This window comes from Pecten maximus, chromosome 7 (assembly GCF_902652985.1).
Source record: "Pecten maximus chromosome 7, xPecMax1.1, whole genome shotgun sequence".
Classification (NCBI taxonomy): Eukaryota; Metazoa; Mollusca; class Bivalvia; order Pectinida; family Pectinidae; genus Pecten; species Pecten maximus.
In genome coordinates, this window is record NC_047021.1 from 24,825,548 (window position 1) to 24,837,750 (window position 12,203).

Genomic DNA, 12,203 nt, shown 5'->3' on the forward strand with positions numbered 1-12,203 from the left:
TTCACGTTTACGAATGAGATATATGATTCAATGTAAATCTCGAGTATCCAGTGAAATTAATATTCGAACAGCTGTCCTTTGAATAATATAAAAACATTACTTTACTTCACAATCTTGATACCTAGAAGAGTTTCCCACAATACTATACAGGCAATATGTCTTCACGTGAATTTCACGTGAATTTCACGTGAAGAAACATTGGCTGTGTATGATATCATTTCATCTTGCAATGTATTTGACTTTGAGAAAAACAAATTCTGGAAAGATCTTGAGTTCAAATTTGATCATACAGCATCTTATCTATAGGTTAATTGTATATTCAACACATTGTATCTCCAATTAAATTATGTATCGATGTGGATATTGAGGTAGCAATGCTTGCGTCCCTAAATTTCCTTTTAAGTCAGATTAAACACAACCATACGAGTTGATGGTATGATATTACTGTCCGCCTTATAACGACATGTCCAGGAAAAGTTGAGTATGAAGAAAACAAAAGTTCGCGGTGTCCATTGATTTCAAGATAAATAGTCACGTGCTAAATGCTAATGACACGGTCGAAATATGATTGCTGATATCCTTTCATCGAAAATTCGCATTATAAATCAGAAGCGATTAAGTCCTAGGTATAATTCAATAAATTATATCCTTTACATCGTATCGCCGTTCACGGAAAAGAGAGAATTCTTAATAAGAGATCGAATGCATTGTTAAGTTACTTTGTTTAAGGTACAGATTAACTTTTCTTAAAAATTAATTAATAGAGATACATATCAAAACATTGATAAAACAACACACGGCTGAGTTGATGTTTCGGTTTATTTCACTGTGCACACCTCAAACAAAACAGACAACTCCCATGAAAATATAGCCCCCTTACAATGCATCAAACCAATAACATAGATAAATTATTAACAGTAGGAGTCACAGAGAAATTACCCAACCCGTATTTCTAACTTAGATCGACAAGCAGTGTGGATGACATAAACATATATAATTTATAGAGTGGAGACACTTGACAAGTACAGAGAGAGTATGAACAGGTACTCCATCGCCGACACTGGCCCACAAATCTGGGTCAATCCGGGTCACAATCTCAAATAAGAGTAAGGTAAGTGACAACGGAACCACTAGGCATATCGGAAAGAATCAGGACCGGATATTCAAGATTCATCAAGCTATCTCTGTTTTTTTGTTTTTGTTTTTTGTTTTAATTCCACGTTTCATTAATTTTACGTTTAGAAATAAGAATAGCCCAATCTTTAATTGTACCGAGAATGGTAGTAAGAAGTTTAGATGAAGGTCTAGTGGACAACTATTCGGGCTAGCAATCAAACGTTGTTTATATGGATTCTTACATTATTGTATGAGGTTAAAGAATCAAATATAATCAGCATCACCCATTTCCTTTACAGAGATTTAGAAAGATTTCATTACTGAAGAATGTTTGGATGTTGATTCATCCGGAGGAGTGTAGTACCTTTATACCTTAAATTTTCGTTCAGATAAGCAGGTAACACAAAACAGTCAGAGACACTACCGTTAAATTTAAAACATTTCATAGTAGTCATGTCGAACACACAAGTAAAACAGAGCAGGTCGAGAAAATAAGAGAATATAACGCCATTTTCATCACACAGTGAAATCAAAACCGTACCTTGCTGATGCTATATATTTGTTCTTTTACGCTGTGGATGTTCGTGTGCTTAAACCACCATGTCTTACAATCAGTGTTAATAAATCGAGATCCAGGAGTCAATTATACAATGCACTTTGTGAAATTGATCGAATTGCATGTACTTAATAGCCAATATATCGTTCTACGAAACATGTGGTTTCAGGTAGAGTGTGCCAGCGTGCTATGGACTTTCTTTAACGAAGAATTAAAAGAAAATAAGGATGAATTCTACTTACCTTTGACGTGTCAACAATAGCAAGACGGCGGCCTCTTCTTGGCATCAGCGGCGATGGTTCACCCTCGCTTTCTGATGACGGGCTCGTCAAACTCATGGAACTGTTCCTTCGGGACCGACACTGCAAAACAAAGTCACTGTAGTAGCTAACAAACGACATCATTATTCTAGGCGTTATTGCTTTGTTTTCATATGTGTTAACCGTACATACAACTCCAAACTAAACATTGCAGATGTCCACACATTTACCACAACTATGGAAATCATATATCTCAATGAAGACCTCGTTTTATCAACATATACACGGTAAGAGTTTGTGAGGGTGTGCGAGGGTGGGCGAGGGTATGTGAGAGTGTGTGAGAGTGTGTGAGGGTGTGTGATGGTATATGATGGTGTGTGAGGGTGTGTGAGGGTACATGTATGCGAGGGTGTGTGAGGGTATATGAGGGTGTGTGAGGTTGAATGAGGGTGTGTGAGGGTGTATGAGGGTACATGTATGTGAGAGTGTGTGAGGGTATATGAGGGTGTGTGAGGGTGTGTGAGGGTACATGTATGTGAGGGTGTGTATATGTGAAGGCCGTGCTCCAATGTTTTGTACAATGTGACAAGAAAAACTTTCAATTGTACAGTATTGGTGATCACAATAATCCGAATTATTTGTTTCATTAGTTTCCAGAGTAGTCATCATGCCTCTATTGCAATATTACCGATCGTTACTATATACCCCATTCCAGGCCTATACTTATTTGAGCAAAACACCTTCTACTCTAGTAAAGCGGTAGACATTTATGTTTCTATTACAACTAGAATTGGAAGATACCGACATCCTAATAAAAAGAATTTAGTCGTTCATTCTATTGTCTATAACATTATAAACAAATTATCCTTACTCTGACCACAAATTTATCTACCAAAAAATACCACTACCACTAATTTACATAATTATTAGTAATTGACATCACTACCACAACTTGATATCACTACTACAACTTGACATCACTACCACAACTTGATATCACTACCACAACTTGACATCACTACCACAACTTGACATCACTACCACAACTTGACATCACTATCACAACTTGATATCACTACCACAACTTGATATCACTATCACAACTTGATATCACTATCACAACTTGATATCACTACCACAACTTGATATCACTACCACAACTTGACATCACTACCACAACTTGATATCACTACCACAACTTGATATCACTACCACAATTTGATATCACTACCACAACTTGATATTACTACCACAAATTCACATGCACATAACTGATTGACATCAATAACATGGATTCAGAAATTAATCAGATTCAGATATGTATATGAAAGTGTAACGTATTGATACAAACATGGTTATAAAATACAAGAATAGTTTCATTAAAACATAACAATTTCATCCACAACCATCCATATTTGGCTTATGATACACTATTACTGTACATGTGAAATTGTCTTATGAGCACAAATTATATTAACAACACAAAAATGCTTCAATGCCACTAATTTAAATAACTGCCACAGAATGGCATCACTATCACAACAGTACATTGTCGCAGATTTATCTCACGACCAAACATTGCCACAAATCTACATCACTACAAAGAAGTTACCTTTTTATATCACTTCCATAACTTAAGCTAAATATTGAGTTCTCTAACTGTGTACATACCATGTGTAAATGATATTTAATTTTTGACCATGACCTTAAACATACTGTTTACATCAAAACCATTGTTAAAATTATGTATGAAGACGATGGTGGCAACGGTAACTGTGGTTGTTAGGTTCACACGATTCGCTCAATTGCAATCAATACCTATAACGTCGGCGCCATGTTTGTTGGCGGAAACGAAAATTGAAGATACATATGCGCGGAGTACACAGTGACTGAAACATGATCTAAATATAAACATTGCCAAAATACACGGTAAACACACGCACTATTCTTTGTATTCTTAAAGTACAAACATCACAGTATTGCTCAATTGTTTTATGCCTGACAGTGTTCAAAGTTGGTAATGATCTCGGTTCAGTTGGAAGTGTGTTCCGGATTTGACAACCCAATACGTGCCGTGTGCCTTGTGGTGTAAAGTGACTCTTTTACGGCTGACGCCATACTCTAAAGCAGACACTGTTTACAAAATTACTTCGAAGAGAAAAATAAATGGAAATACTTCCATTTAAACGTTTGAAAGTGATTTTCTATACTTTATGTACAAGTGTATATATATATAAACATGATTTTGATAGATAAACAGTCATCTCGATGACGTGTCATATCTACCATCTAAGATGACGCCTACTGCGTGTTTGGTGATTTATATAAAGCGCTTCGATTCATTGTACAGATCAGTCTCCCCACACAAAACAATAATTCAACAAATGTGGAAAAAGCAATTGCTGAGAAGTACCAGTTGATATGTTGGAGTTAGCCCAGATCATAGTTGACCTCAGGACAGAAAATGGTCTAGTTTTACTTCAGGGCCATTCTCAGTTTACTTATATTGTATGATTTCGCCGATTTTACATCTTCGATTGCAATTGAGTTCATTTAACCATTTTACAGCGCATTTCATTTCCCTATATTTGCAATCATTATACATGTATCTCCTGTGTTACCTAGATACGGCAGTGTTCACTGCCACACCTGATGCGGAAAATGTCGAGTTCTATGCACACATACCTGTCCGGGAGTGCGCGCGCCCTATTAAGTTACATATGCATCACCGCTAAGTCAACGCTGAAGCCTACAACAATTCAGTTTCTTGTTTAAGCCCGAATGCAAACCATTGTTCTGCTAGCAAATTTTTAAATGCACACCTTTCGGTTTCTATCATTTAAATATGATATGGCATCTCTATCAAACAGTTAATGAATTCCAGATGCTGTATAAACAAATCAGAAACTATCATTGGGTACCATATTTGGAAAATGGTATAATTCCGCTCAGTGTGTTTCCGTTGTTGAGAACGCAATAATGTATACTGTCAGTGTATACAAAAGTAGGTCACAATTGTGTGTATCGTGAAACTTGTCATCTTACGTGTAAATTCCTATTGGATTTAACACATGCTATATGGCATGTTGTGCAGTAGAGAAAAAAACGCCAGAGGCAGGAAGAAAATTGGACTATTGAGCTACTTGATTGAATTGGTAGGTAAATTAAATTGACCAGTATCTTCGAATCTGAGTTACACAATCAATCTTTATAGAATAAGCATTAACCAGCATTCACGTTGCCGAAACCTCATCAACACTTTAACTGGGTCAGAGGAAAATACTAAACTACACGTGCTAAGAAAACGGTAATTAATGCAAATAGTCCGGCATTAATTGTTCACAAAAAGTATCGAACTTTACCTTGATGAAGAATTTTGTAACACGGTATGCAATGCTAAATTCACTCTATTTTCACTTTAGTTTTCTTTTTTTTTTTTTTTATTGATTGGTCGTTTGTTTTCTTGTTCAGAAAATAATTAATTATACAAAATAATGTAACGGGTCGCTTGGCAACACTGTAGGTTAAGTCGGAGTGCGTGAAAAACTGTAGAGCTGTACTTAACTGGGCACACTCAATGGGCAGTATGTTTCTAACACCAGGGAAGGTAGCAAAACATATTCTGTACACAATTAAATTAAACGTAAAGTAGTCGAATATTTAATTCACATCAATATTCAATTTAATTAAGTTGATATCAAAATCTGGTGCAATATACGTGAAAATCAGTGTTTATCGATGTTAACTCATGGACAAGCAGAATCTGTTTCTAAATCAAAGTTGGTAACAAAATGGTCTCATTGCGGTGATATATTTTAGAAAGAGTTTTGTAAGACAAACCATTTGGTCAGACGACCACTATTCTGACGTCAGACATCCCATTGTTGTAATACTGACTTTGATGATCTCAGAACATTTAAGCATTGAACTGTTACCAAATGGTAGTATACAGTCGATATGAATACAATTTGGGTGACAGATAAATAGAATGTCGCCCGTTAGAGCGACATGAAATATTGATCTGTCACCCAAATTGTATTCATATCGACTGTATTCTACCATTTTGTAACAGTTCAATGCCTATATTTACGTTCATATTTTTTTATTTACTGTAGCTTATGACGCGATTAAATTTGCCGCTTCCCCTATCACTGACGTCATCAAGTTCAAATACCGGAACAGTCGAAATTTCCAGAAGGAATAATATAGTCCCTCATGTCGTTATTAATAGCAATCTTATAAAAAAGGTTTTTGCACAAACTTGGTTTTATATTATATTTCATATACGTTAGTAGATATCGTCAAATTGTTCACAATTGCATAATTTCTTATTGTTTTAAAATAAACCCGTTTTTCGGCGCAGCGATATACGGTTAACATTTAGAAGTGATGCGGCGTTCCTCGGAACACTTATGTTTCTATCGACTGAATTTACGTTATTTTCAGAGGAATATTAGCTCTTAAATAATAAATGAAAGTCGTCTTAACAGTAGGTAAAAACGATTCCAAGGATATTTCTTTCGAAACCGATTCCAGTCGAACCCGTCACATCAGCGTCGCTCACTTAGTAGACGATGTTCAACTTCACAGGGGCTAGATTTTGGAGTAAGGTAGGCCTTTGACATCAGTGAATAACCACAAAACTATAATTCAGTATGCATAAACAACCGGAAACCATGTCGATAGGCCCTACTGCCGATATTTTGCAATATTTTTTTTTTTTATATAAATGCTGGACTTTTAATGTTGACGTGTCTAGCATTTCTGAAAATTCGCCAACGAGCCCCTGTGTGTGTATGACGACATTGACAATTTGATTACTTCGTATAGACCAAGAATAGCGCTTATAATAATTTTGTGTCGACTTCAATTTTTTATTAATAAATTTTACTCTCATAACTTGCGTTGCTTTATTTTGTGTGGCGGATTATGTAGATAAATGCTAGCATTCTAAAGCTCTCTTGGCCGAATGTAACTGGGGACCATTGTTTTAACCTACAACACATGGAGCTGTATTCATACACTGACCGAATCACTGTAAATTGTAGTATATAGCCTCATGAATACATTTTGGTTTACTAACGACATATAGGCAAATGCAACACAGAATGTAAATATAAGTGCATGTAAACCTTTGAAAGGTATAACTTTATACTGGTACATATTCTATAAAAGGATGCTGATGATGTGATGATGCTTCCACACACGTAACAACTAATGTCAAACTTTATAACGACCGAGGAGTGAGGAGTGAGAAATAAAGAGAAGAAGGTATGCTGAAATTTACAATAAAGACGAATACGTATATATATATAGCACGGGTAGGAGAAGCAGTGGAAGGTAACTTATCGCAAAACTGGGCTTATTTGTAACATACTGCGTATGTTTATGGTCGAATAATTCAACGTCAACGTATAAAGCATTGTTGTGTTAACATCTTCGATCACTGCTCCCATCGCCCTCATCACAAACTCACTGTCTACTCTGTCAAGGTCCTTAACGCGTACATTCTATCTTAATTACAGCAAGACATGCATTGTACATACTTTATGTACAATGTCTCTAACGTGTAGATGGATACATATTGTATATCAAATGTATCTAACGTGTAGAGTGATACATATTGTATATCTAACGTATAGATAGACAGACATTGTATATATAATGCATCTAACGTGTAAAGAGACATACATTGTACATACAATGTATATACAATGTATATATAGACATTTTACATACAATGTATCCAATGTATAGACAGACAGACATTGTATTTACAATGTATCTAATGTGTAGAGAGACATTATATATATAATGTATCTAATGTATAGACAGACATTGTACATACAATGTATCTAACGTATAGATAGACAGACATTGTATATATAATGCATCTAACGTGTAGAGAGACATTGTATATATAATGTATCTAATGTATAGACAGACATTGTACATACAATGTATCTAACGTATAGATAGACAGACATTGTATATATAATGTATCTAACGTGTAGAGATACATACATTGTACATACAATGTATCTAATGTATAGATAGACATTGTACATACAATGTATCTAACGTGTAGACAGACAGACAGTGTACATACAATGTATCTAATGTATAGATAGACAGACATTGTATATGCAATGTATCTAACGTGTAGATAGACATACATTGTACATACAATGTATCTAATGTATAGATATACAGACATTGTATATGTAATGCATCTAACGTATAGTTTGTTTGTTTTTGTTTAACGTCCTATTAACAGCCAGGGTCATTTAAGGACGTGCCAGGTTTTGGAGGTGGAGGAAAGCCGGAGTACCCGGAGTACCCGGAGAAAAACCACCGTCCTACAGTCAGTACCTGGCAACTGCCCCACGTAGGTTTCGAACTCGCAACCCAGAGGTGGAGGGCTAGTGATAAAGTGTCGGGACACCTTAACCACTCGGCCACCGCGGCCCCCTCAACGTATAGACAGACAGACATTGTATATACAACGTATCTAGCGTATAGACAGACAGACATTGTATATATAATGCATCTAACTTGTATACAGACAGACATTGTATATACAACGTATCTAACGTATAGGCAGACAGACAGACACTGTATATACAACGTATCTAACGTATAGACAGACATTGTATATACAACGTATCTAACGTATAGACAGACAGTGTATATACAACGTATCTAACTTGTATACAGACAGACATTGTATATACAACGTATCTAACGTATACACATCTATACTAAATACAATGTACCTGTACAGACTGTTATCATTAATTTGTCTTTCTAATAGGATACTGATTACGATAAGCTGATATTGGTTACAATCGGTTTCTCTATACCTCTTTTTGGCACGTGCAATTAGAGTACTAAGTATACATTCTGAAATTAGGAAATACAGTGAATAACATTACATCTTGACCTGTATGCAAAGCATATCAATACCTACTATCTGGTGGCGTTGCTGATCCCTGTTTTCCCGATGAACGACTCAGCTGTATCACGCAACCACAGATCCTAGTGGAACTATCAATACTATAATATCTATCTCGAGAGTAGGGACATCCGACATTGCCCGTGATCCCAAAGCTGTCATAATGATAACTCCATTATTTACAAAGTATATGGACGTTGTATTCCGTGTGGTATACTCGCAAGGGAATATCGAGAGTACTTGATGTATAGATATATATATCTGTCTACAGTGTATAGTAATGGGTATATATTATATACATGATGTACGAGTAGCAATGGTATATACCATCTACCTGTATAGGGTATGTAACATTTACAATATATACCGATATATATTATACAATTCATACCTTTGGTCATAGAACATCTAAATTGTATACCAACGTGTCTATTTCTCAGACATATCAATTGCAGGTAGCATGTGTACCTTTTAACATGCGTTCGACCAGAAGTCGGCAGACAAAATGGCTGATAGCCATCGACAAGGCTACACAGTCCAAACTGATAGGACCCATAATGTTGGCGGTTCCTTTATCTGTTGTGACAGATGATACTGTGTCTGTACTGACTGACCAGTGGTTTTGTAGCTCTGACGTAACATTGTACAACCGATCCATGTAAACAACAATACGAGCTTTCCAACATACATTGTACAGCCCACACCCGACGCCATGTGCGTCTTGCATTACGGGGAAAAGTTATGAGCTCAGACATAGCTACAGTTGACAAGGAGTTAACTTTTTATTGCATAATATTAGCTTGACACCATGAACTAATGACGTCCCAATAGTATTATGGTATGTGACGATTTAGTACCTATATTAATTTGATTCAATTTTATTTACATTATTTCAATTTCAACAGACCCTAAGGTACAATTACAGAAACGATAACAATTTAATCAAATATAACATAAGAACGAATTGAATACGTAGTAAAGAGCAAATACGGTATACAAAATGCATACATGCGAAACATAATTGATATCCTAAATATATATCATCAAGACAACCATGTAAGTCATGTTATGAACAGTAAGAAACCCAATTCAAAAAACAAATCTTCTAAACGTCCGACTTTTAAATCTTTCAAATATTACGTTAAAAACTGTAAGGAACCTGACCAAGGTGCGTGTAGTTAAAACTAATTTGGACTCTGTTAAGAACACTATATATTCTTACATTAATACGGTATATACAGGAATAAAACATAGATGAACTACTCGACCTTATAAAACGATGTGGAACTAAAAAGTTCATTTCTCCTGTTAAATAATCACAATCCAGCAGGCTATGTAAACATTTGAATAAAGATATAAAATCTATGTATTTACGTCTAGATTCCAGACAGCTTATGTTGAATTGTGTACACATTTGCAAGTCGATAGACTATTATACTCTTTTTTTTTTATTTTACACACAGAAACTTTAAAAACTTTCTCTGTACTACTTCAACCTGGTGTATCAGTGTTGTTTGATATGGTGACCATATTTCAGAGCAGTATTCTACGTACCATACTAATATACACCAGACATGGTGCCAGGGCCAGAGGAAACTCGGGCTGACTAATGTACAGAGAGCGAATAACAGAAACGTTTGTAAATGGCCTGCAAGCACGTTTTAAAAATCCAAACATTTGCATGGCCTTACCAACCTCCTTGTTTAACATGTAATGGGAAGTTAGATTTGTAATGAGCCATATACCCAAGTCTTTAACACATGTTTCTTTCTTAAGAGATTCGCCGCCCAAGCTATAGGGATACTCAGTTGTACATCTTTTGTTGGTGAACGTTATGTAATATTTCTTTACATTAAAGGACATTTTCCAAGTTTTACACCAGTCGTAGACTCTTGTCAATATCAGATTGGAGTGATTGGGTTTTAATATTGATACAGTATCGCCTTCTTTTTAGGGCACTATGGTCTGATAGTGTTGGCGAGGGATGGTTTAGTGTCAGTATATAGTCATGTGATATACTAATATAATCATGTGATATACTAATATAGTCATGTGATATACTAATATAGTCATGTGATATACTAATATAGTCATGTGATATACTAATATAGTCATGTGATATACTAATATAGTCATGTGATATACTAATGTTGTCATGTGATATACTAACATGGCAAAATACCATCGCAAACAGGTCTCGATATTTCACACAAATATATTTCATTCGTAATTCACGTAGAATAGTCTCCACAAAACAGCGACATTGGAGAGGCCGTGTCCTTGTTATTCCTAGTGTATAAGTTTCAATATTTAATTGATCACTAGAGAGAAGGCGTTGACTGGTTACTGGTACAGGACGAACTCCAGGGCCCACTGTTGCGAGCAGACTAATCTCATTGTGGTCACTTCTGTCGTCGCGAGATTCAATTAGCGAGAAACAAAAGGTTATAGTACACGAATATCTTATCTCTGTACATGTCTGGTTTGTATTTCCAGGTATAGCTATTCAAGTATTGACCACTAACGCATTCATTCACACAGTACGGTGATGTATAAAATCGACCCCGATTCTAAACATTGGGCAGAATGTTAGAGAAAAAACTAGATGATATGGATATAAAAAAAAACATTTATCAAGACCCTGCACATCTCCTATATCCTGACTAAGAAGTTTGTTGAATGCTGCTCGACGACGACGACGACGACGGCGACGACGAAGACGAGATAGTGATCATGACAGGAACAAGCCTATTATACAGGTACTGTATGCCTGGTTATGGCAAGATTTAACTAATTGGAGTTGACACGACTCCCTGAAGATCATCACCCAGGGTAAAATGACAAGGCAGTTTTAGACCTTGACTTCTACTATGAGTTGTTACATGTACAAAGTTATGAAGCGAACATGAATGTGTTTCGGATAGCTATAAGGGTCCAAGGAAAGAACCCTAAGTTTGAGTTTTGAGTTTCAGACACACTGTATAGTCATACATTCAGGCATTCATTCAGGTACGGTCATGCATACAGGCACGCTCATACATACAAATAAGGTCATGTATACAGGTACGGTCACACATACATGCAGCGTCATAAATACATACATACAGATTCGGTCATAAATAAATACAGGTAAGGTCATACATACAGGTACAGTCATAAATACAGGTAGGCCATGTATACAGGTACGGTCATATAAACAGGTACGGTCATATATAGAGGTACGGTCATACATACATGTACAGGTATGGTCATACATACAGGTACGGTCATACATACAGGTATGGTCATACGTACAGGAACGGTCATACATACAGGT

At 36.0% G+C, this 12,203-nt stretch overlaps 1 protein-coding gene across 2 annotated transcripts in view; it reads right to left on the reverse strand.

Annotated features, from left to right (window-relative positions):
- LOC117330336 (pleckstrin homology domain-containing family G member 7-like) overlaps positions 1-12,203 on the reverse strand; it is a 78,624-nt gene that overhangs the window by 50,420 nt on the left and 16,001 nt on the right. Inside the window, exons 1-2 of one of the 2 annotated variants that reach the window (XM_033888549.1) lie at positions 8,903-9,221; positions 1,915-2,034 (exon numbers count right to left, since the gene is read on the reverse strand). In XM_033888549.1, coding sequence (XP_033744440.1) covers positions 1,915-2,010 — 96 coding nt within the window. In that variant the 5' untranslated portion in view covers positions 2,011-2,034; positions 8,903-9,221. Of the gene's footprint in view, positions 1-1,914; positions 2,035-8,902; positions 9,222-12,203 lie in introns of those variants that run through there. The other variant, XM_033888548.1, reaches the window with a different exon arrangement.